This window comes from Pelodiscus sinensis, chromosome 26 (genome assembly GCF_052426305.1).
Source record: "Pelodiscus sinensis isolate ZL-2025 chromosome 26, ASM5242630v1, whole genome shotgun sequence".
NCBI lineage: Eukaryota > Metazoa > Chordata > Testudines > Trionychidae > Pelodiscus > Pelodiscus sinensis.
Genome location: NC_143077.1, coordinates 15,103,798 through 15,130,458, shown reverse-complemented (window position 1 = coordinate 15,130,458; position 26,661 = coordinate 15,103,798). Strand labels below are relative to the sequence as shown.

At 39.8% G+C, this 26,661-nt stretch overlaps 1 protein-coding gene across 36 annotated transcripts in view; it reads right to left on the bottom strand.

Annotated features, from left to right (window-relative positions):
- The window catches only part of EPB41 (erythrocyte membrane protein band 4.1), a 171,471-nt gene that overhangs the window by 37,785 nt on the left and 107,025 nt on the right, over nt 1–26,661 (bottom strand). For 8 of the 36 annotated variants that reach the window (XM_075909091.2, XM_075909090.2, XM_075909089.2 and 5 more), the window contains 6 exons: nt 22,713–22,838; nt 21,026–21,240; nt 13,648–13,704; nt 13,476–13,517; nt 12,572–12,634; nt 7,887–8,066 (listed from right to left, as the gene is read on the bottom strand). In XM_075909091.2, the coding sequence (XP_075765206.2) occupies nt 7,887–8,066; nt 12,572–12,634; nt 13,476–13,517; nt 13,648–13,704; nt 21,026–21,240; nt 22,713–22,838 (683 nt within the window). Of the gene's footprint in view, nt 1–5,833; nt 5,885–7,886; nt 8,067–12,571; nt 12,635–13,475; nt 13,518–13,647; nt 13,705–21,025; nt 21,241–22,712; nt 22,839–26,661 lie in introns of all 36 variants that reach the window. The other 28 variants (XM_089773521.1, XM_089773526.1, XM_089773528.1 and 25 more) reach the window with 19 other exon arrangements.

Genomic DNA, 26,661 nt, shown 5'->3' with positions numbered 1-26,661 from the left:
CCCAATGACTGGTATCAAGGTGTTGCTGAAACTTCCTGAGTTATAAGAGATCAAAGATTATAGGTAGGAACTCAATCTTGTTCACATAAACCTCGGCAAGGTTACATTTTATGCATCCTGCTAACACGTTCACTCTCCCTTCAGAGAAACAAATATCCTCACTATCTGGACAACAGACCTTAATTGGCCATATACAAATGATGAGGCTCTCTAATGACAATAAGATCAGCACCACCATGAATTAATGTATGACACTGACAGGTTAACAGTTGGCCAGTAGGTTAGGTGGTTTGTGGGCACTCCACCTTATCCTCTTAGGTAGAGACAAAGCAAGACACATTTTTCCAGTCTTTCTTCATGAAAGCTGCGACATCTACCTTTAAACTAAGCCAGCAATTTTCAAACTTTTTTTCTCATGACCCAGTTGAAGAAAGTTATTGATACCTGTGGCCCAACATAATTATATCTTTTGACAAGAGTGTGGGCTCCAGGGTGAGGCTGGGGAAGAGAGGTTTGAGGTGTTGGAAATGGCTCAGGACTGGGGCAAGGGTTTGGTACACCAGGTTGGGCACAGGCTTACCTCCAGCGACACAGTCAGTAAAGCAACGGGGATTCTAATGCTGGCTTCCTGCTTGTCTTGGCACTGCAGACCAGCCATGCCCCAGAAGCAGCCAGTAGCAGGTCTGAGTCCTAGGCAGAGGTGCGCAAGCCTAGGAGTGTGGAGCCGGTGCTCAGGGAGAGGACAGCATATGGAGCCCCTTGGCCCACCACCTGAGAGGTGAACCCACTCCTGGCTACTTGTGGGGTATAGTGCAGCCCATGTGCCTGAACTGGCAGGAAGTCTACCTTAACAACCCCCACTAGTCACCTGGTCACCCTACAGCAAAGTGACCCAGTGCCTGGCATTCCACAACCCAGTACTGGGTTGCGACCCATACTTTGAAAACCACTGAACTAAGCTACTGTGTGAGAGATCTTCTTCTGCACCTAATCTGACACCAGAAATACTTAGTTGCAAGAAAACAACAACTCTTGAAGCACCTTTTAAGACTGTCTCAGTTCTACAAAAATTAACTCATACTGATAAAGTATCTCTGCTAGCAATAGACATAAAAGGAATACATATCCTTGCAAACTGTACTACATTAAGTACACATAAGCATACATAATTGTTTATATATACATAAATGTGTATTACTCATATAATGTTTTTATTTCAGTGTTGCATCTTAAGGTGACTTAATGGAAAGCACAGAAATATAGCAATAGGTATATGATTTATGTATGTACTGCAATACAGAATCACAGGAATACAAGGCTGCAAGAGAGCTTGAGATACTAAATGCATATACAATTAAGATTTTATCTGTCCTTACCATAAAATATGGATTTGTGGTAATACTGTACTTCAATATGCCCTGTAAGCAAAGAGAATTGAGGTTCTCTCTCCAGGACAGGTGAAGACCTAGCACAGGTCTACTTATATACATATTCAAGAGCTACACTGAAATTTTGTCCTGTCGAAATTGCAGTCACTGTTACAGTACTCTATATGTCTCTTCATTTAGAAGCCCAAGAAGCATAAGACTTCTCCAGCCCAAGAGTGGGAAAAAAAAGAGTAAAACCTCATACATAGTGAAAGCAAAATTTTAAGTCTCTTCTTTGATATTCCTTCACTCAAAAAGCAGATCACAAAGAAGTTGGCTTACAGGAAGTGAATGTAAAGGCCAGCTCAAGGATACTGGAGTTGGCCTTATGTTCATGCTCCATGAATTTTTAATGCGGACAAAACCACATCCTATTGGTGCTTGAAAGTAATGCAGTATTTACCACGAGATAACTGGTATTTCTATGAAAAACAGATTTGTTTGACTGGTGTAAGTCTATTCAAATGAAAGCCATTCACCTTCACAATGTGAAGCTGACCTCTAAATTGCTAAAAAGATTATTAATACCTAGTACAATTAATTAATTACTATATCTGAAGAGGACATGAAGTTCTGAGAAATGTTGTGTCAGGCTCTCTCCCAACCTACCTGTAGTTCAAAAGTCCTTTGCTGATAGAAACCAGCTTCATTTCAAAGTTAAATTTAATAAAGAGATTCTTTTATTTAGGAAGTTCAGAGATGAACTGAGTAGAGATATAAACTCTGCTTGTCCTGGAATGAGAGATCTCTTGAACATTATGTTCAAACCTTCTTCTAGGTAAGATCCCAAAGAGTATACACTTAGTTTCTTTTGTCATCCAGTGCATGCTTCCTTTTAAGTGGCATTTCCCCTTATTCTATGTATAAATCTGTATCTGCACATCAATGTTAATGTTCTGATTCTTAATTTAGTTTTAATGTGTTTAAATAACTACAAAGGAAAAATGTGTATATTATGGCTTCAATGTATATTGTTTGGCGTCAGTACAATATCAGAATTTATTTTTAACAGAAAGTTTATGATGCTACTAAAAGGTATGTCACTTTTCAATTAAATGGTATACACACCAAGCAAAATCCTGAGGGCACAAACTGGTGAACTTATCGGAACTCAGTATTCAAGCAATAATGGCCAAAATCATGAACATTCTCATGAGATTAAAAACAAAATTAACGTTTCGCTCACTAACAAGATTCCTCCTAGCTGAAGTTCTGAGAGACTGTTCAGAGAACCTCAATTTACACACTTATGAGCACAGAGCTGCAGTTCAGATACTTTAAGATCATGTGCACAATTCTGTTCACACTCGTAGATTTGTCTCCTCTCCTTTCCCCAGTGTGAGAATGAACACACCTATACACGCACATTAACTTTCTATGTACAGTCTTATTTTAGATAGCTCTTTAAAGAAAAATAGAGACATAGATTTTAGTCCCTTTTATCCAAGTGTCTTCCATTCTCTTATAGCTCTTTAGTGTGAACACCATGGCAGATACTGAGCAATATTATTTACTATTATTTACACTCATCCTCTAGACAAAGCAATAGAATACAATCACACTACATCCTACTCTTTAGTAGGTTGGCTGATCTGTCCCCTGATTATTATATACTGAGAAGTAGCTGCCCAAAAGAAAGAGTCCCATCTTCCATCTACTTTCTGGGCCAAGTCTGCTCAGCCCAGCTGAACATCAAACCATTGCTCTCATACAATTCGATCAGTAACAATACAGTCAAGTTTAAACTTAAATATAGATAATTTAAACCAAATAATCCATATATATACAAAAGTGTTACAAAAAACAAGCAGCATGCAAAAGTTCTGTTAAAGAAATCAAAATAATAATGGTTTTAACACTGTAACTATGGTCTGGACTCACTGCTCTTTTATATGTTTTGATAAACTTAACAATGCTATTAGTCAACATGCAGACATAGGACATATACTTAACAGCATGTTACTCCCATTCACATGTTCATTAGTACACACACTTCAATGAGTTCAACACAAATTGAAAGAACATATCTACAGTGCACCGAGGTCAAATTCAAAAAACAAATGGTTTTAACCTTACAATAAATAAATACTGCTTTTAATGAGGATTTCTCTCTCCCTCCCCCCCCCCCCAAAGTTAGGCAGTATTTTCATTCAGAGGAGAGTTCAGTTATGTAAGATAAACAGTGATGCTTATGCAAAGTGAGTAGTAAGACCTGAAAAGGATCTTCCATAAAGGGGACAGTTGAAGTAGCCTGTCCCTATGTAAATATATGAAATTTTCCTAAGACTGCCACTGACACCAAGCCTTTATGAATTAAAGAAAAGCCAACTATATGCTAATATTGTTTTCTTAGAAAAGGAGTGGTTATGGATGCGACTCTCTGTTGTGAATCATCTCAGGCTTTTTGAATAAATATTTGAGACAGAATTTTCCCCACCACAAACATCATAAATGTATGCAAGTGCTGGTTTTAAGAATAAGAGTGATCTTCAAATCAAATCTTTTAAAAAACTGCTATGCAAGATGTCTTTGAAGTCTACAGAAGCAAAATAGCCACTGTCAGCATGCCCGCTTCAGCACTTAAGACATTCAGACAGATACTCAATAGGTAACATGCTTTTTAAACTTTAGTCTATGGATTACTAAGGCTCAAATTTCAGTGCATTAATGCCACTCCTTTAGAATCTGCCAGTGCCACTCCTTTCAAATCTCAAATCATACACTATACAAAGTAAAAGTAAAATATTATGATAAAAAATACACTTGCAGAGTGTTCGTACGTCAGATCAGAAGGTAACATATAGAAGACACAGTAGAAGATGCTGTTGACAATTCAAGAGTTGTGGTCATGAGGTTTCAATTAGGCACCCTGTTTCCGATCACAGAAAGACCAACCACCACAAAGTTAGTGCAAGTACCATAAAAAGGGACATCATAAAGGGAATGCGCAGAGAAGGAAAAGTACTAGAGTACAGGTGGCATTTTTTGAGTGATTTCTGCTCCTCAGGAATTGGAATAGAAATCTTTGGAGGAATTTCTTCTTTTGCTTGCTGGGGCAATGCAGTCTCAGTAGGCATCTGCTTTTTTATTTTGTCTTCATCCTGTACTAACAGAGGACGTTCCTGTGTCTCCTTTCGTGGTAGAAGATCAAGAAAGACAGAGAGATGAACAAAAATGACAGATGGGAAGTGCTCAAAATGGTACTTGGGGATGCACAAAGTTTTAGAACAGGTCTTCTGATAAATATTTATTACTAAATTGGCAAATTGCTGTCAAGAACAAATACTGTGGAGGCTCAATCAGGATAGAAGTACTTTAGCAATATCCTCCAATTTAGCCTCTGAATGTGACCATCTCCATAGAATCCACTAGTCTTAGGGCAATGTTCAAATGTATTCACAATTTTCCTTTGAGAGAAGGTTAAAGTTAAAATCTAGTATTTAAGTGCTCCACAATTGAAATTGTTGAGAAAAGTTAATGTATTACAAATTCAAATGATACAATACAAAATGCAGTCTTTTACAATTTCTTATATTACACTGGCCTTCGAGGTGGCATTAACTCAAAGTTTGATATCAAGATTTTAATATAGATGATATAATCTTATTTTGAAGATATTGCAAATGAAAACTATCAAACTGTCTACTTTTTTCAAAATGATATTTAGCTATGATTGCAAAATGTTCAATCCCTTTGAAATCAGGAGTATGTAATATGAATACACTCCAAACTTCATGGATTTTATTTTCCATTTTAGTGCATCTGTGTCTTGAGGGTCTAAAGAATGTGTAACTATAATGGACATGGTATCACACAAACGCTTTAGCATTTGTGAAAAATGTCTAGGGAAATTTTGTTGCAGTTTATTTGTAAAATGTTTTCCAGCCTTTCAGTTGGCCAACGCGGGTGCATCTATGAAAGAAAAAATTTGGCCCTAAGCTCTCTCAGTTGAGCCAACCTCCTTTGATCAGTCTGGTATTTTGGGACAGGTTCTTTGCACACCCCTAAGTGATGAGTATCAGGGAGAAAGTAGCTGGGGGGCTGGGCAGCAAAAGAAATAAAATGCAAGTGTAACATGATTATTAAAACAAAAAATGGAAAGGAAAGGAAGACAACATAAAAAGAACAGGGTACAGTTAAACTTTCATAACTGTTTTTCTTTCCAAATACATGGTTACATCATGCAGCTTTTCAACTAGCCATGCGCCGAAATAAGCAAATTGAAAGCTGCAAAAGCTGCAGCAGTGCAAATCCTTTACGTGTTAGGTAAGGAGGCTGTGAGATATGAAACTATTTCGTGTTGCCAAAAGAAAAACATTATTCAGCAGCTGCTGTTAAATTTTTGCTTTGTGCCATTACAACAGCAAAATTTGGTTCAGAAGCACATATTATAACACCAGCTTTACCTCTGGCCCACCAACCCTTCTTTCAGAGGATAGGATAGTGGCTTTCTTGACCTGGACATACAAAGTATGTAAAGTTCAGTTGTCTTGTAATGCACGATATAGGAATAGTAGAAAGATAACCTCTTATATAATACCATGATTTCTGCAATTATAACAATTGTGTAGCAGCAAAAAGAAATAATTAAATTCATATTTATCTTCTTTATACATTTGATGACATGAAGGTAAACTCAAACACTAACCACATGCCTTCCTGCAGGTATCTCATGTTATTATCATAAATCACATTCACGAAAAAGCCATTTTCAGAAGGTTCATGTCACAGGTGGTGAAACTTCCAGAGACACGTATCAGTGATGTGACTTGCAGAGAGCTGGCATCACCCTTACTACAGTGTGAAAGAATTGCTAGCAAACCACTGAAGCTGCAGGCTGATAAGCACGCACTATCCCTATTGCCCCCATCTTATGGGTGGAGAGCCCTGCACCACCTGTTCTGGAGAGCACCCTGCAGAAAGGCTTCTGAAAATAAAGATCAGTGATCAAATGATAGAGTGGCTTCATGTGTTTAACAAATTAATTGGCAATTCCAATTAATTACAGACAGTTCAGATTTTCACTACATTCTTCTTGATAAGGAATGAGTCCCATAGCTACTATGCCTCTTTCTTGCCTATATTTTAAGCAAACATTAAAAGATCAAATTTTCACTGCCTCTTCAATTAATTTCTCAACACCTTCTTCCTCCTCCTCTCCAGATTATTCCATGTTAAAAGTGCCATACTTGCATGGTTTAAAGGTCAAGCAAAGAAACAGTCTCCATAGCAGTTGGGACAGGAGAGAAGGACAGAGAGATTTATGATAAATTACTGGGCAAAAGTTTTGGCACTGATTTTAAATGAAGCTAGGATTATACTCCTCATTTTAAGTTAAGCAACTATCATTGTTCAAGAAGCTGCAATTAGTTTGATCTAAGAACTTTTATTCTGAGTCAAACAACAGAAGTAGAAATATAACAGGGAGATATTGATTACCAGTAAGGAAGAGATTAGACAGCATACTGACTGATCTCTTGGCCTCTCCAACTTCCTCATATTGAAAAGTCGTAAAATTCGTATGCAACTAAGTAAGAGGCCTATAAACTTGTATGACTACTACAAATAGGGATAACACTTTCCTAAAATGCAATTTTGTTTCTGCTCAACCCCTTGTAAATCCCTGTGCCCATGAGGAGTTCCACTGAGGTTAGTAAAACATCTCACAGGATTGTGTGTACACACTCGCAGCTCCTGATGCAAGTTCAGGGCTGTTACATACAAAATTCTCTTAATGAGAATCCTCTATGACTTATCAAGCCTTGTGATTTCTGATTCAGAGACACCATCCAAAATATACATTTTTTTCACTCCAGGGTTTGTGACAATATCCCTGAAGCTAAAATTTAAAATTACAATCCACATAAATTTTGACATTTTCCATTTAGGAAGATAAGATTTATCCGCACCTATATTTTGAATAAACCAGATTCCAACATAACTATTTTAGTCTGAGTTCTTGTAACGCTGAAACTAATAAGAAAATATATACCTTCAGTGGCGGCATTAACTAACGTTGCTAGAAAGCCAGCTGGGGAGCTCGCATTATTGTTTTACAGTGTTATCACCTAAGAACTGTGACTTAAGCTTTAAAAAAAAATACAGGAGGCCTCCAACATGCAACTGCCCGAGTTCTGACCCCCCAAACTTACAAACATTTTTTAAGTGCAGAAGGGGCTGGAAACCCCCAACATATATCCTCAGCCTGCATTTACGATGGCGCACGGTGTCTATTGTAAATGAGGGCTTGAGTAACGACACCCACAGCTTGCGATGCTTCCCCAACAATAGATTGTGTCACAAGTCGGGGGCCTCCTGCATCTTCAGCAAAAATGTTGTTCTTAAAACCCCAGAAATGAGTCAAATTTAGTCCTCAACTATTTAAAGATTTTCCTTTAAAGTCAGTATTTTGGTGTTACAATATAACATCAGTCAATATCACATTTCATAAGTACTCACTCCTTCCACTCCAGTGGAGACTTGCCCATTGACGTTAAATGTTCTGAAGGGGGAGTGAGTAGACAGGCGCTTATCCCATTCACTAGGCCGGGGTTCGGGGACGGACTCCATAAAGTTCTTCTTCAGCTCACTGATGTTAGCATGATGTTTCTTTATTTCGTCTTGAGTTTTATCTAGTTCCTGTTATTAAAAAAATAAATGGAGATGCACATAAAAAAAAGGTCATTAAATTAATCCTGTGCTGTCAGATAGCAAGCTGCACACAAAGTTGCTACCAATTTCCATTAGATGTGCTCACTCTGTGAGCATAAAAGGGAATATTCTCCTTTCCTTTCTTCTACCTTTGCACTAAAGGACAAATTTTAATTAAGTGGAAGATATCTCCCCTTCCAGCAGTGAGACCTGACATTCTATTTTGCTGAAGGAAGAGATGTCTATAGTTGAAACACCTGGATTTTCACCTAAAGAGGAAAATATAAAGAAATGGAACTTGACAATTTGATTTCACACCCTTCACTGCATGTTTTTCGATTAAATCTGACTATCTAAAGGAAGCTCACAGACGCCATTAACATTTTAAGAGAATTTCCATGTCTTCCCCTCTCATATGAAAAGTAACATTGTTACCTTCTCTGCTCTGATCTTGATCCTTCCACAAACTACCTATGAGGTTTCACACTAGTAAACAAAATGGGAGATGAGAAAACAACTCCTGAAACTGAACTTAATGCATCTACTTAATGCCCAAGTAATTGGTGCACCCAAGCTAAGGAGGTATGGGTATGAAAAGAGCTAACTTTTTATCTGTGATTCCAGGTTGCAGCATAAATGCACAGACTTCAACAAAATTCCACTATTCAATTAACTAATTCAAAAGTAGCCTTCCTTTCCAAGCAAAGATAGTTGGTTTAAAACAAAGCTTTTGAGTATAGGCAGTCCCCGAGTTACGCGGATCCGACTTATGTCGGATCCGCAGTTACGAACGGGGATTTTCTCGCCCCGGAGGACTGGAGCGACGGGACACTTGGTCCCGCCGCCCGCCTCCTCCGGGGCGAGAAAAGCTGCTCCCCGTCTCCCTGGTCTGTTGAGGGAGTCAGCAGACCAGGGAGACGCTGAGCAAAGCGGCGGAGAACCCGGGGCTGGGGCCGGACCCGCGGCGTTTCCAGCTGATCTGGAAGCGCCGCGGTCCGGCCCGGGTCCTCCGCTGAATCAGGACGCCTGGGGCAGAGCAGCTGGGGTGCTGCTCTGCCCCAGGCGTCCCCAAGTCAGCCGCTGCTGAAACTGACCAGCGGCTTACTACAGGAAGCCCGAGGCAGAGTTGCTCTGCCCCGGGCTTCCTGGAATCAGCTGCTGATCAGTTTCAGCAGCAGCTGACTTGGGGACGCCTGGGGTTCTTAAGTTGAATCTGTATGTAAGTCAGAACTGGTGTCCAGATTCAGCCACTGTTGAAACTGATCAGTTTCAGCAGTGGCTGACTCTGGATGCCAGTTCCGACTTACATACAGATTCAACTTAAGAACAAACCTACAGTCCCTATCTTGTACGTAACCCGGGGACTGCCTGTATAATAGGCTTAAGCCAAACAATAACATCTCAAGAAAGGGCCAAAATCAAGCAAGACTTAAGAGTCATTGGAAAATTTGATTTTGTTTAAAAATCATTATCTATATCAGGGGTGAAGAACCTCATGCCCAGGGTCCAGATGCAGCCCCCGGCTTGCTTAAATCCAGCCCTGGAGGCTCAGGACCACCCCCTCCACTCCGCCCAGTACTGGCACTCCAAACACCATCCTCCCCCTCACCGTGAGGCTGAGGCACACAAAATCTACTAGGCTGGACCCCCCTAAGCTCTGGTGTGTGAGGAGAATGTGTGGAGTGTCCTTCTCCTTCTCAGTCAGCGGCCATGTTAGCGAAGATTTGTTTGTGTTTTTGCTTCTCAGTTGTGTGTGGCCCTCAACTGATGTTTCTGTAGGTCAGTGGCCCCTGATCCAAAAAAGGTTCCTCGTCCCTGCTCTATACATTCAGTTGTCCAATTAAGTCACTTACTTATATAAGACTAGTTTTGCTTTAAATTAATAGCTGTCAAAAGAGGCTATTCTGTTGTCTGGTCGCCCAGGATCTATGAACCTGCAGCTTACCAAAGAGAGACTGCCTTCAGCTAGCAGGAATAAAAGGTTCATGTGTGCTTCATTAACATAGCTTTCTCTTTGGGCTCATCTATAGTTGTGACTTCTGTCTGACATGAGAACAACATGAATGCCTGCTAGTTTAAAAAATGCATGAAGAAGCCTTTTGAAGACTTCATGGTAAGCTCAGAAGCTGGAATCAACAATGAATGCAGAGGAACCCTGCCACTGGACTCCTCTTGTTGAGCCTGCCCCTGTTAAGAAGCACTTTGTTCACATCTGGACATCCCCTGCCAGAAAATGTTAATGTGGAAGCTCAAGTACACAAGATGTATCCCACAGAAGTTTGAATTGTTCTTGTAAGTCCCTTTTAATGAATAAAGCATTTTTTCCCTAGCGGTATCAACTTTCAGTAGACTACGCAATTAACCAATAAGCCTGAGTCTATCGGTTAATCCTATTGACTACACACATCTCCCCCTCCCCCCACTTCTGACTCAAAGGCAGCAAGCAAGGGGGAGGGTGGCGGGAGACAGTGTCCACTGGGAGCTGGATTTTTTTAGCCCACAAGCTCCAGATCCCCATGAGCACCGGATCCCGCAAAGCTCCCCCCCGCCCCAACCCCTATGCTGCTGCCTCTGATAGCACAGAAGGTGAGGGGGGCAGGCAGGAGACGGTACACATGGAGAGCCATCTTAAAAGCTGGCTCCTCCCAACAGTGGCTCTGCGGAGCTGCCTACCCACCCCACCCCATCCCACCCCTGCACTGCTGCTTCTATCAGAGGCAGCAGTGTGTGTGTGTGTGTGGGGAGGGAGTAGAGGGCTCCCTGGAGTTGAGGCAGGAACACAATGGCTGCTGGCCCCATCCCCAAGGACTATCAAATAATCGTATAACTGCTAATATTTTATGCAGTTACACTATTATTCAAATTAATTGATAGCTAACGTCCCTACTTCATTCATTACAGCTTTTTAAAAATGTATAAAGCACAGAAATGCAAGATCTAAAGCAGTAACTGTTTCCAATATAACAACATTTTATATAACATTTTCCCACACTCAGCCAGTCTCCAGGATTTAATCTGATCTGCCAAATGCAGAGTAAAAAGGAAGAAACACTTTTGGCCACCCTTTTCTAGCTGAGAGTCTGTGAATACCTGCAACAAAAGTGTTTCAGATGGCAGGGGAAGGCAGTAAGAGTTGAGGCGGCTGAGGTGAAAGGGAGCATACAATACATGTGCCAGAGCCAGGTACCACACTAGCAGGAAAAAGCCATTTAAGAGAGATGAATTTCCACTGAGAATAAATAAACAATCAGCTTATGCATGGCCTAAACAAACTGTGGGTGAAACCCTCATGGCATTCTGACTGTAGATGACTCCTGTTGACTATTTTAGTGATGTCCAAATGCTTCAAACTGTAGCAGTCAGAAAACAAAAGCCACAAAAGCTTTAAATTAAGAGTAAAAAATGCAGTTAGTACATTTCATTTTTAGATACAACTGTAGAGGAAACCACTATCAGCCGCTGAAGCTGTAATCCTGAATAGAAACACAACACACAGGAAGGGTCAGTACCAGAAGCCACAAAGTGTCCTCTGTAACACTGTAAATATATGATTGGAATGTTCTAGTCTTCAAGATCTTGTTTGCGTGGGAGTCTCTACATTTTAAGTTTCAGTGTCATAAAGCAAACTATTTGATCTACACCGATGCATGAGGTGACAGAAAACAATCTTGCACCCTTAGAATACGTAGCAACTGACAGCTGAGCAGCAGCATACTGAAATGCACTCAGTGGCACACATTACTAGGGATAGTAATTACATCAGACAACAGGGGACTTGCTATTGACAACTGGGTTGTTCCAGTGTAGAAGAACTGCATGTTTCCTCGAATACATTAGAGCAGGAAAGTGGTGAGAGAAAAATTACAGCTACAATGATGGTAAATTCTATTGACAGTTTTCTGGAAAGCAAAAAAGGCCTCACTACTGTGCCTTGAGCAAGCACAGATGTTTCAGTGACATGAGCCCTCGTGAAGACTGCTGAACAAGAGTGTTGTTTAGCTTATGCCGCTTGCTGATTTGTTGCGCATCATTTTTACATACTCAATTGTGCCTCAGATTTGATTTCCCTCTTTTTTCCTTGTCCCAATCAAGGAAAGAGAAAGACACACACACACACAGAGAGAGTCTTTTTACAATAGCATCCCGTGTGAGGTTATTTTAAGTACCAGTGTAGAGATTCCTATTCATGGACCGAAAGTAACAACTGTGCAATAAAAATCACTGGAACTCTAAATTTAGCACAGGACTATCCCAATCATATATTTTTATGGTAAGTATGAAAAAATGAAAACCAAAAAAGGTAGGAGAAATGACTGCACATCGTCATGTTTTTTGTTGACATGCAAAAGCATACAGTATTTTAAAATAAAGTCTTCATGCAACAGCATGCAAAAAAAAAAATTCAGCAGCAGAGGAGGAAGAAAAAGAGTTCAGCAAAGAACGCAGAAGGTCCAGGCAAATGCAAATGAAACAAGCGTCAAGTTCATACAAACCTCCAACATTAAATTGCTATGCCTGATATAAATGTTTTCACCATCTAGTTTCTTTGATCTTTTCTGTGAAAATGAAAGAAAGGGGAAAACAAAGAAGCACAAAAAATTAAAATGCTGTTCTTGCGGGAATCGCAAATTGGCAAATAAAAAAAGTTAAATAAATGTTTGGAGTGGAGTATTGTGCCAATATGAGATAGGCTATAGAACCACAAGAACATGTGTAGAAACCTTCACTGCCAAGAAATGGAGGACCTTGCTCATAGACAGTGGAAGAATGCAATGAGTCATTTAAAGAGACAGTTCCCAGAGTTTCATCGGCTTATTTGCATTGCTGCAACAAAGGCAATCTTGCTCTCAGCAAATAAGTGTTTAACATTTGCTATGGAAGATTTGCAAAGACTAGGACATTTTCAACTTCCTGATCACAAAGTGAATACAGTGCTGCATTACCTGGTGTTATATGTAGCTTTTCCAATGCTTCCGAGCCTTTAAAAATCATTTTATTAAAACATATACTATAGTTAATGTACTTAATCATTTATAGTTTCAAGGGATTCTTGACAGGAAAGATATGTAAAACACTGAAATTTCTGTATTTCCTGGAATACTGAAATGTACAGTTTCCTCTGGATTGTAATTAGCTTCATTTCTGTACAGAACTGTAAAATACAATTCATATTCCCGAGTCTGTATCTTATTGAAAAGTTCGTTAACAGAAATGTATTTAACAATCTCAGATTGCCATTGGGCTAAAAAGCTGAATTGTTTTGAAAGCCAGCAACAGATACTTGCAAATTAAAACTCAAAGCACATGAAGAAATTGGAGTACTGTCTTTTTAAATATATTGAGTATGCATGAGTGATATATGGCTGTTTCGTTCGGTGAAAGTGTAAAATGGCTAACCTTCCTCATTCTTATCGGCTCTTCCTCTTTTTCTGCAGGCTGCTGTTTTGTAGTGATAAAAAACAAAAAAAAATGGTTCATTTAGTTATGTCGAATCTATACAACCTTTTTTAAAAAAAATAAAATAAAAAAAAGAATGAGAACAACCTAACTGATAATAATCAGCACAAACCTGGGGCTGGTCACCATTTGTGGTAGGCAATGTGACCTCGATGTGAGTTTTCCCCACCTACATTTAAGAAATAAAGTGGTAAAAACATTTCTTGTTAGTAAATTTTTGGAAACCACTTAGTTTCAAAACACAGCTGAAATATTAAGTTGGTTTTGAAATGATGTGTCAGCATGCAGGAATCAACATGCAGTCTTTTGAAGAGAGTTAACAAGGGTTTACATAACTAACAGTAACAATTTGTTAGTTCAACATCAGGTTTCTGAAACTGAAAGTACAACTTTGACACCCATGTTTTAAAAGACCCCAAAAGGACATTTATTTAATATCTCCAACAAAGATAAGCTTTTTGTTTTAAGGCTATTTGTAAGTCAATGTTTCCAAAAGTTATCTATAATTCGATACTCCAACGATATATCACTGTCAAAAAAGGGAACAAATTCAAATTAATAGATATACAACTGTTCAAAGACAAAAAATAAATATGCTCTTTCCCAGTGATCATCTAGTCTGACCTGCCAGGCCATATACCTGTCTGTATGCATGTATTTACATTTGTCAGCTAACTGACTCACCAGCAGCACTGGATCTAGTCTTTCATTTGCCATAACTGTAGAGCTAAGAACCAATATTTTCAATTTTTTTTTTAAGTTAAATGGAATTGGGCTTCCAATTCACCCTAGCAGTCTAGGCTTGTAACAGAGCATGGCATGCCTACATTTGATGGACAAGAGTAAACACCAGAATCACTGAAATACACCTGCAGCTCCTGCCAGCCTATCATGGGTGTAACTTCGGAATGGTTACCTTGATGGTCCTGTTCAAATAGGAATACCACCACCACTATAATCCAAGAAGAATATTGAAATGAGATAAAGTAGAAGTTGAACTTCTCTAGTCCAGCACCCTTGGGATCTGACTGATACCAAACCAGAGAATTTGCTGAACCATGGGAAGTCAATATTGTTTAGCAGCTTTACCAACATTTCCAATGCTTACTGGGTTCTTAGAAGACATTTTGGGGTAAAATAACAGCACAGAACACTGACAGCCATGACTGGTGGCTATAAACAAACTTTTTGGGACCATAGGAATGTTGGCCATACCCATGGTAAGTGGACATCAGGCTAACTCAAATCATGCTGAACCACAGATGTTGTTGGATCAGAACCTGTACAAATGCAGGAAACATCACAAAGTCTGGCTTCGACAAGGCAAAATAGTTATTTTATTTTTTAAAATTTTTATATTATATAAAGAAACAGGTTATTTACTCAAGACTAGATTAAATTATGGAGCACTTTAGCAGCTTCTAGAGTCTAAAAGGATTTTACAAGAATTCTTTCTACACTAAGTACTGAAGTAAATCTAATACTGTAACTACCTGAAAATAAAACAGACATCATACTCTCTCACAGAGAGAAAGCTGCTGCTTGCCATTTCAGCCAGACTGACCATTCTCTCAATGACCTTAAAACATGCATATTGCTTCAGAGAGATTTTAACTCCAGACTTCAAAGAGAAGCTTCAGAATTGTCATTCATGCTTAAATTTGACACTTTATGTATGGGTCTCAACAAAGATGCTAATTATCTCACCCATTACAAAGATAGCTTCCCCAATTATCACCCCTAATGTCATTACCTCACAGACACTAATCTTCCCCCCTCACCTCCTCTCTGTTCTAAAATTTGATTTGTCAATTTTATATGTGTTCACTTTTTTTGATTGTATCACTTTGGTATATATGGTCATGCCAATTTTCTTCCACAAATTGATCTGAGGAAGTGGGTCTGGCCCACGAAAGCTCATCACCTAATAAACCATCTTGTTAGTCTTTAAAGTGCTACATAGTTCTGTCTTTTGTTTTACCTGAAAATCTGTCTGATAAATGAGGGCCTGGGTGAATGGAAGCAGAATTATTTTAAATTTAACCACTGTGTGGCATTCAACTGTTTTATGTTTCAATTATCTGCAAGACTCCATTAGTCTTCAGAACTCATTCTGAGTGACTCGGTGCTACTAACCTATGCCTTTGTAACTAAAAGCAGCTCAGAGCTCTTAGCTATTTTGCAATGATGTACACTCATTGACAATTTTAAACAGTGGTGTCATCAAATCAAGTGTAGCATCAAAAGTTGTATTTACTTAATCACAAAGAGAGGGTACTGATGACTAACTGATTTGTTCACCTCTTGCGTGTGTGTTTACATATGTAGCTATATGGAAAGTTGTCTATGCAAGGAAGAGAGGCACTTGAATATCAAGAGGTAATACAGTTAGTAAGTCAAAGAGGCTACAAAGTGGAATGAAAATATAACACTACGTTAAGCAATTATGGCTTTGGAAGGGCCGAATTTGCCAGCTTTAAGTGGGTACAACTTCATTAGATTGAGATGGACCAGATGTAACCACATCCAAATTTGGCCCTATGTTTCCAGATTGTCACCAGTTTTCTTCAAACAGGAATTCTTATTAACCCTACTGATATTCCTTGAAGACAGAAAATAAAGATTTTTTAATTTTTTGAAAGGTTGGTGAGGATATTGTGCTGTCTCCTCTCTTGTTCCTCAAGTGCCTATGTCATACACATAGATCTTCCTTGGAATATGACTACATCTATCATGTGAGACTTGCCCTCTATCTATAATACAGTAAGAGTACGAGTCCCAACAAAAAATAGGGGAAATAGAATGTACAATATTCAGTGCCAAAAAGCAATCTCAATCTACCCTTTCTGCCTCTAGATTTTCCACTATTTATATCCTCACTCAAAAGAAAATTATAAAATATTAGTCTTGAAACAAGATGAAAATCCTTTCATATATTATTCTGCCATTTATAAATTTTACACAGAACATTCACCGAAGAACCATATATTTGCACTTTTCAATTTAAGTAGTTCCCCTTAATATTAAATCTAACACAGTCTAAACCATGTTTGAATATTCATACATCAACATTTTAGTCTAGCTGGCAGCCTGTCAGAAGTCCATTAACAGCTTTCCAGAGAAAATGAATCAATTAAAACACTTTATACTATAGATGCTGTAAGGTCTAGATCCACTTCTTCTCTCACATTAATGGAATTGCCCCTGATTTACACAAACTAAAAAGCATTACTGGTTAACAAGGGCAAATGTAGCTGTACATGTGGTTAATTCTCAATGGAATTAACATACTGCTTTAAGGTGATCAACAGGAAATGGCGTCTTTAGGACTATTCCAGGGACAAAAAAAACATACTGCCATCGGTACAGTTAAGACATGAAAATTATAACATGTTGTAATGGACAGGAGGAGTGCTGAACATCACCCGGTGACTAAGGGGTTAAACTTAGGTAGCTAGCAAAGGTGTTGGCCAGGAGAACCAATCTAATAAAGCAGGGGTCTCCAAACTACGGCCCGGGGGCCGGATGCGGCCCGCGAGGCCCTCTCATCCGGCCCGTGGAGACCTTTTTGGATTCAAAGGCAGAAGAAGTGAGATTGTTTCAAAACCCATTTGAAGCAGATGTGGCCAGTTGCCCAGATGAACTGCAGCTGGAAGTCATTGAGTTGCAAGCAAATGACCTCCTTAGGGACAAGTTCAAAATAGGACTGGTGGGTTTTTACCAGTTTTTGCCCAAGGAAGACTTTCCTAATGTCAAAACTTTTGCATCAAGGTACCTTTCAATCTTTGGAACAACATACCTGTGTGAACAAACATTTTCAAGAATGAAATACGTGAAGAACAATTTGAGAACAAACTTGTCCGATGATAATCTCAGGTCACTGTTGATGTTAGGGACAACAAATCTAAAGCCAGAAATGTCTGCTATTTTGGCATCCAGGAAACAATTTCACCATTCACACTAATACAGGTGTTCATGTGTGGTGTATGAATGTGTTATTAAATAATAACTGAATAAAATAATATTAAATAAATAATTAAAAACAACATCCATGTTTTGATTGTTTTTTATTTGGACCTCAAGTGTGTAGTCGGCCCCCGAACTGCTGTTTGATAGTTAATGCGGCCCTCGGGCTGAAAAGTTTGGAGACCCCTGTAATAAAGGATTGAAATGTGAATTGGGTATAGATTCCCTGCCTTTCTTTGTGTGGGAGAGATAAACCAGGAGTTGAGAAACACAGAATGATTTAAATCTAGGCAGGACTACTATGTCTCCAAGGAATTTGGGGCATGGGAGTGGACTGAACAAAGAGAAAACTAGAAGTAAATCTCGTCGTGTTCATGGTAATTTTTCTTTATTTTGTGGTTTACATTGAACTGCTTTTTGTGAATCTATGCCTCCCCTCCCCATTTACTACTTCACATTGTGCCCAGAAACTTTTCTCTGTGTTTTAATTTGTTTTCATAGACTCAGACTCCAAGGTCAGAAGGGACCATTATGATCATCTAGTCTGACCCCCTGCACAGTGCAGGCCACAAAATCTCGCCCACCCCTCCTAGAATAATCCTCTCACCTATATCTCAGATATTGAAGCCTTCAAATACTTTGAAGACCCCAAGATGCAGAGCTCCTCTAGCTGTGATCTGTACCCCATGCTACAGAGGAAGGCGAAAAACCTCCAGGGCCTCTGCCAATCTACCCTGGAGGAAAATTCCTTCCCGACCCCAAATATGGCAATCAGCTAAACCCTGAGCATGTGGGCAAGACTCATCAGCCAGACACCCAGAAAGTTCTCTATAGTAACTCCTATCATCCCTCCATTGACCTATTTCCCACTGATAATGAATGGTCAATTAGATACCAAGATCCTGTTATCTCATCAAACCATCCCCTTCATAAACCCATCTAGTTTAATCTTGAAACCAGATAGATCTTTTGCCCCCACTACTTCCCTTGGAAGGCCATTCCAGAACTTCACTCCTCTAATGGTTAGAAACCTTCGTCTAATCTCAAGTCTAAACTTCCTACTAGCCAGCTTATATCCATTTGTTCTTGTGTCCACATTGGTATTAAACTTAAATAATTCCTCTCCCTCCCTGGTATTTATCCCTCTAATATATTTAAAAAGTGCAATCATGTCCCCCCCTCAGCCTTCTTTTGGTTAAAGTAAACAAGCCAAGCTCCTTGAGTCTCCTTTCATAAGACAGGTTTTCCATTCCTCGGATCATCCTAGTGGCCCTTCTTTGTACCTGTTCCAGTTTGAATTCATCCTTCTTAAACATGGGAGACCAGAACTGCACACAGTATTCCAAATGGGGTCTCACCAATGCCTTGTATAATGGCACTAACACCTCCTTATCCCTACTGGAAATACCTCACCTAATACATCCCAAGATTGTATTAGCCTTTTTCACGGCCATGTCACAATGGCGGCTCATAGTCATTCTATAATCAACCAGGACTCCGAGGTCCTTCTCCTCCTCCGTTACTTCCAACTGATGTGTCCCCAGCTTATAACTAAAATGCTTGTTATTAATCCCTAAATGCATAACCTTACACTTCTCACTATTAAATTTCATCCTATTGCTATCACTCCAATTTACAAGATCATCCAGATCTTCCTGTATGATATCCCGATCCTTTTCTGAATTGGCAATAGCTCCCAACTTTGTGTCATCTGCAAATTTTATTAGGACACTTCCACTTTTGGTGCCAAGATCAGCAATAAAAAGATTAAATAAAATTGGCCCCAAAACTGATCCCTGAGGAACTCTGCTAGTAACCTTCCTCCAACCTGACAGTTCACCTTCCAGTATGACCCGCTGTAGTCTCCCCTTTAACCAGTTGCTTATCCACCTCTCAACTTTCATATTAATCCCTATCTTTTCCAATTTAACCAATAATTCCCCATGTGGTACTGTATTAAATGCCTTACTAAAGTCGAGGTAGATTAGATCCACTGCATTTCCTTTATCTAAAAAATCTGTTACTTTCTCAAAAAAGGAGATCAGGTTGGTTTGGCATGATCTACCTTTTGTAAAACCATGTTGTAATTTGTCCCAATTGCCATTAGCCTCAATGTCTCTAACTACTTTCTCTTTCAAAATTTTTTCCAGGATCTTACATACTACAGATGTCAAACTAACAGGCCTATAGTTACCCGGGTCGCTTTTTTCCCTTTCTTAAAAATCGGAACTATATTAGCAATTCTCCAGTCAAATGGTACAACCCCTGAGTTTAGAGATTTATTAAAAATGTTTTCTTTAGTAACATCTAGCAACCAAGCATGCTTTATCACATTTATCTTTTGTTTTGTAATAAAGATCACCTTTTTAAAGGTGATGATTGATGATGATTTGATTCTTGTGTCCTGGAAGGTCTGTCTGCCTCTGTGCAGGTGCATGCCTCTGACTGAGGAGTCAGCTACCAGAGACTGCAGCTTGTTTTTCTTTTTTCAAACTCTTTTCGGGCAAAAGAGCTTGGGTTACCCCTGAGAGTGGGTTCAAGTGTTCACCCCTGGTTTTAGGGGTTAAAAAAAAATCAATTGATGGTGGCAGCTTGTTTGTTTGTTTCTCAGAGGCAGGGAATCTGTGACTCTGGAAAGTTTGGTAACCAGCGCCTGTAGAGGCAAAAGTTCCTTTGTTTTTTTGAGCTCTTCGTGGGCCCCTATCTTCTGCACTCAGGGTGCCCGAGTGGGGAACAGCCCTGACACATGTACTGTAGCATTTTTGTTGTGTCTTGAAGTTCAGGAAAGGTATTTTCCTGGAATCACAGCCAATTAGCTGGAGGATATCCTATTCCCAGTCCACTGACTACACAGGAATGAGAAACTTCTGGTCTAATGAAATATCACCATTTGCGGCCATTTTAGAGCTAGCATCTACTATATATTTTGAATAGTTTGTGGATTTGTTTTTGCAAAATGAAGTCATACTTCATGATTACCTATGGATACCAAATTTTGCATAAACAATCCTACCACTTAAACTAGCTGAATACGCTACTTTTTACACCGGAATATTCTGGGCGAAAGGTTTAAATAATTATTTTTGGTTTCATCAGAAAAAAAAGTCATGACTTTTAAGATTAGAGCTCATAAAAAATATATGTTAACAAAATTAAAATTGAGTCGCCTATTCAAATGCCATTTTAGTGCAAAGAAAATTTTTTACTGTTAAATCAACGCCAGTTAATTTTCTTCACTAATTAATAGTTTCTGATTCAAATTTACTATGTATGGTAATTATTCAATAAAATGGAATTTGAATTCCTACAAAATTTAAAACTGTTCTTTTACTTCCTTTTTGAAAATACATTAATAAAAAGTTATATTATATATATTTCATTTCTTGAACTTGCCTATAAGTGTAACTTACGCAAAATGACTTTACCTGGTCAACAACAGGCCTCACCTGCTAGTTCTACATAAAACAAAAATCACTTACAGGCCTCACAAAACATTGTATGGTAATTTTCTGGGGCTAGTGTACCTTGGCTACTTCAGGTGGCTCCATCTTGACCAACTCATATGGCATTTCTTCACGCTTTCCTTCAGTATCCAATGCCTCCTTCTCCACTTTAGAGACTACTACTATTTCCTTGGTATCAGATGAAGCTGGTGGGGTAGGTTCAGCAACATGTCTCTGAGCAATGGCGGGTGCAGAAGTTGGCCGTGGGCTTCGGTCAGGTGTAATCACCGCTACTGCTGAACAGAGAAAAAGAGTCAAGGCAAGGTTCAAAATGCATAATGTTTCTAGCTGCCCTAGGACAATCCTCCCATATTAGAGCACTGTATTAAAAAAAGAAGTAAAGCAGTTGTGCATTTAGTACAGAAAAGCTGAGGTTATTTTCCTTATAGTTTTAATAATAGGTCTTGTACAGAAAGTAAAAAAAGCAAGCTTGCACTCTGCAAAGAAGCCACACCAGAAATGCCAATTTATTTGTGACACTGCGCAAGGAGTTTCTGGGTCTTTCAAATGCCACTGGTGTAAGTTCATCACTATGAAACCTTTGAAGAACAAACATTAAGTCTGATCATTAACTGCACCATGAAGTCCCCAACAGAAACTTTACCACCTCACCATCTGTGGATCTAAGTTATACATTGTCTTTTGGCCAATTCAAAAATCAATAGGTATATCCTTATAAAGCTATGAACAAGTCTGCAGTTATCTTTCAAAACAGACTTATTTTTGCCACAAATGATTTCCCTGCCACAAGAGTTGCTGTTGAGGGACAATATTCCTAATTTCCAAATAAGTGAAAGATGCAGCACTGAACACATATGTTTCAAACATGTGTCTTTCAGCAGAAGGATGACAAGCCTCACACACAAGCCTCAAGTACATCCAAGACCTACCATCCCTCTCTCTTCTCCAGTGCTAGTTTCTGAGCTACCAAGTTTCTAAAAATCCTTACATTTAAGGAACAGGCGATGAAATTTGATCCTGTGTGTCAAAGCCAATTCACTAAGAAGTTTCTATATCCATAATAACCCAGTTTATTTCCGATATTAATGTTTATGTTTATACAATTAAACTTCCCATTATCTGAAATAATAAATTTAGTTGGACAGAAGCTCATATTAATGAAGTCAACTGCCTGTTCAAAACAGAAAAATGTACACTTGGTGCTTTGGCCAAGATAATACTAATTTACTACAGTTCACCCACCTACAACCAAGACATCAGAAATAGTCACATTTAAGGATCACAGGCTGTATTTTTTAGATATCCTCTAATCCCTGTTTGCATCCTATTCAAAAATGCATTCAACACTTTTTGTCTGTGTATAAAATAAAAATATATAGAAATACTGTATGTATTTGACCAATACGAATAGCAGATCAAAAGCAAAATGCAAGAAAACAGCAAACAGAGTTTTACTGGTAATCAAGTACATCAAACTTCTTGACACCAAAGTTTATTTAATTTTCAGTTTCATAATTATCTGAGGTATGACACTTCCCTTAAAATATTTCTCCTGTACATCAATAAGTCATTGTGTCTAAAGGATGCCACCTCGACACTATATAATCTTATCTAGCACCACTGCTTGTACTCTAGCAGAGATAAGAAACACTGGAAAAGCTGAATATGTTGGTTGTGAGATAGCAGGGTTGAGCTTAATAGAAAGAAATGTAAACCACACAGGTGTAAGAAGCCATCACAACTGTACCTGGCTCCTTTTGGACTGGTTCGAGAAATTTGGGCTCTAGCTCTAGATCTTTCATTGTCACTACTTTCTCCTCCTCCTCCTCTTCATTTATTGGGGTTATCTCAATATTTTCATGGACACGTATGACTAAAAAAATTATGCATTCATTAAAATGCCACCTCAACAACTGTATGGAAAGGTAGAAGTTACCAAGAGCAAACTTGCAAGAACCACCTCTCTTCAGGAATATCAGAGTCTCAGAGTCCCATGTTGGTCTGTATCTGTAAAAACAATGAGGAGTCCTGTGGTATCTTAAAAACTAGTGGTATGTCTACACTTGCAGCCTATTTTGGAATAGGGCTGCAAATGTAGGCATTTGGAATTGCAAATCAAGTCCGGGATTTAAATATCTCACGCTTGATTTGCATCTTCCTGGCCGGAGGATTTAAACCTCATTGCAAGAGGAATAACAGGTAGTTCGAAATAGAGCTTTATTTTGAATGCCCATTTCACTGCTGCGTGTATACACAGGCAGTTATTCCGGGCTTGTAAATTTCAAAAATGGCGCTCGGCCAGGAAGATTCAAATCAAGAACGGGATATTTATGCCTACATTTGCAATCCTATTCCGAAATAGGCTGCAAGTGTAGACATACCCTAACAGATTTATCTGGGCATAAGCTTTCATGGGTCAAAACCACTTTGTCAAATACAGTGGCATTCCAACATAAGAACAGCTAGATTGGGTCAGACCAAAAGCCCATGCAGCCCAGTATCCTGTATTCCAACAGTGGCCAATGCCAGATGCTCCAGAAGGAATGAACAGAAACAGGTAGTCATCCATTTCCAGCCCCTGACAAACAGGCTAGAGACACCCATTCTGGCTAATAAGTATTGATGGGCCTAACCTCCATGAATTTATCTAGTTCTTTTTTGAATGCTGTTGAAGTCTTGGTCTTCCCAACATTGTCTGGCAAGGAGTTCCACAGACTGACTGCACTGCATGAAGAAAAATGTCCTTTTCTTTGTTTTAAACCTGCTACCTATTAATTTCATTTGGTGACCACTAGTTATTATGTTACGGGAACAAGTAAATAACCTTATTCCTTATTCACTTTCTCTGTCCATACCTATCATGATCTCGATCATATACCCCCTTTAGTCTCCTCTTTTCTAAGCTGAAAAGTCCCAGTCTTTTTAATCTCTTTTCATATGGCACTAGTTCCAAACCCCAAGCATCTGATGAAATAGTTTTGACCCATGAAAACTTATGCCCAAATAAATCTGTTAGTCTTTAAGTTGCCACAGGGCTCCCCATTTTTGCTTACTAGTTATACTTAAAATGTATTTCTATACTCAACATAATAGGCTGCATCTAGACTGGCATTATTTTGCGCAAAAGCAATTGCTTTTGCGCAAAATCTTGCCGTCTGTCTTCACTGGCCGCGAGAATTTGCGCAAGAACACTGACTTTGTAATGTACAAAATCAGTGGTTCTTGCACAAATACTCTGATTCTCCCACTCAGGGATAAGCCCTCTTGCACAAGTATTATTTGGACACAATATTTGGATATTCTGTAATTTAAGCACAGAGCTAGTTTACCACCTTTTCCAAGGTACAAGGAGGGGATATTTTTAGTTTGCTTTCATTACATTATGTTAGTTGCCAACCTCTAATTTGCCAATAAAAGCAGAGGTTATTCACCTTAGCAGTAACTGACATGCTTCGAGATGAGCATCCCAGTGCCATCAACCGGAGTCTTTTTAGCAGTGCCGGGAGAGGGGAAGGGGGGGGGAGGGGCGTGCATGCGCACGTGTGGTCCCTCTACCCTCAGTTCCTTCTCTACCTGAAAACCCATCCTGTATATGATTTCCAAAGCAGAGGGGACGATAAGAGGGGAGCGGCCACACACAAAGAATTCTCCTCCCACCCACCTCCTTTGCAGAGCCACACCGCAATATTCACTTCCCTGCTGGAAGGTAAGTGGTACTGTGGGTTCCTGCTCTGGTGGCAGCCACGTGGCTGTCCTGGTGTGCTGCAACTGAAGCGGGGCTGAAAACATGCCATGCCTGCTGCTTCCTGGGGAAGCCACAGGGATTAACCGTGCCTGGGTGGCTGGCAAGGGGCTTCCTGGCAGAGGCTGCAGGAAAAGCGATTGCTGCTCCCACCATCAGGAAACTAGCCCCTGTGCATCCCCAGTGCCCCCCAGAATTCCCCTGCAGGGCACTGCACCCTTGTGCTGGGCCAGTGAGGCGAAGAGCAGAGCCCGGACAAGTGTGTGCTCCGCAGCTGGCTGAGATGGAGCCAGGCAGAGAGCAGGCGAGCCCATGACAACCCAGCCAAGCGGGACCCACTGAGCAGAGAGGTGGCAGGCACAGCAGAGCAAAGGTTCTCGCCAAAGAACAAAGCAGTGGTTGTTTAGCTTGTCCCCAGGGCTCTTCCTTATCTCCACTAGCCCAGATCTCTGCTGTGTGAACAGCAGCCATATACAGCAGGTGACTCCATTTCCAAGACCAAAAGAGGGGCATGGCCCAGGGAGTGGAATTTTTCTCAAGTTAACTTGTGCTCTGCTTCCTCTGAACCGAGGTGCAATGTGAACAGGTACTTCTGTGTGAAACAGTCATTTTGCTTCTTGTGCTTCGAAACTAGATCTGAGAAGGCAGAAGCTTGGAAACGTGGCTAGTTAGATATTCAAAGCTCGGTGTTTTGTGGCTTAGAAGAAGCAAAGAGAGTATCAGTAGGAGATCTGGTGGGATGCTGTGCTAGCCGGGACCTGATTTCTTATTATTTATCAGTGACTCAGGCAGGCTAATATTTTGTGAGGTGTTTTCAGCTCCTATGCTAGGCTGGGAGAAGATTTCTGGATACCTGCACTTAACGTCAGCTTTTAATAGGAAAATCTAGTAATATTTGAAAATGTTGGCCTGATCATGATTAATTCCCTTTGGTATATATTGTATTAAGGGAAATCATCAGAAGCCCATTTAGTATTAATGTACATGTCATAAGCACTTTCAGCCTTCATTGACTAGACTGGTATTTTATAGTCTTATCAGGAACTTTTAAATCAAATCATTGAAGGAGAATTTCTCACCATCCAGGTTTTCAGGACCTTTCCACCTACTTTACCCATTAGATCTCTCACAGGCACTACTGAAATTAATCCTCCCATTAGCTCGCCAGTCTTCTAAAACAACTGTGCTTGCCATTTTTTGAAAGGGATTCATTTGTTAAGCAAGGACTTATTGGGGAAGCCTCACCATGGGTTCTGGAGTTAGGAAAGAGATCCCTGTGCATGGATTCTCAGGTTTTGTCCACCATACTATTGCACCTTTCACTGTTACAAGGATGGAAAGAGTCTTGGTCAACAAGTAGATGTTTGGTTTGTATACTAGTCTGAGCCATTCCCAGAGGCAATGCATGAAAAGGCGTGCGTTTGGTATTATGGGATTGCATGGTGCCATGTGTTCCAACAGCTGTAGGCAATTGTGGGCTATGACTTGCGGCATGACATGTAGCTTGATGACGTAACTAGGTGCCTGGTTCTTTCGAACCTGTCAGTTGGCAAGGAGGCTATGGCTGATTTGCATTTAGTTGTGCTCCTATGAACTGTATGGACTGTGATGGTATGAGCACTGATTTTGTCTTGTTTATTAGCAGGTCCAGAGAGTGGAAGCATGTATGACCAGGGAAGTACTGCAATGGGAGTCTATATCGGATTTTGCCTTGATCAAGCAATCATCCAGGTAAGGAAAGATGTCTTGCTTCCTTAGGTAAGTAGTGACTACCACCAGCATTCTGGAAAAGACTTTCGGTGTCATGGAGAGTCCAAACAGCAGGACCATATACTGGTAAGTGTCCGGGACCTAGGATGAAGTGGAGAAAGCATCTGTGAGCAGGATGATTTGTTATGTGAAAATAAGCATCTTGTAAGTCGAGAGATGAAAACCAATCTCCTTGCTCCAGTTC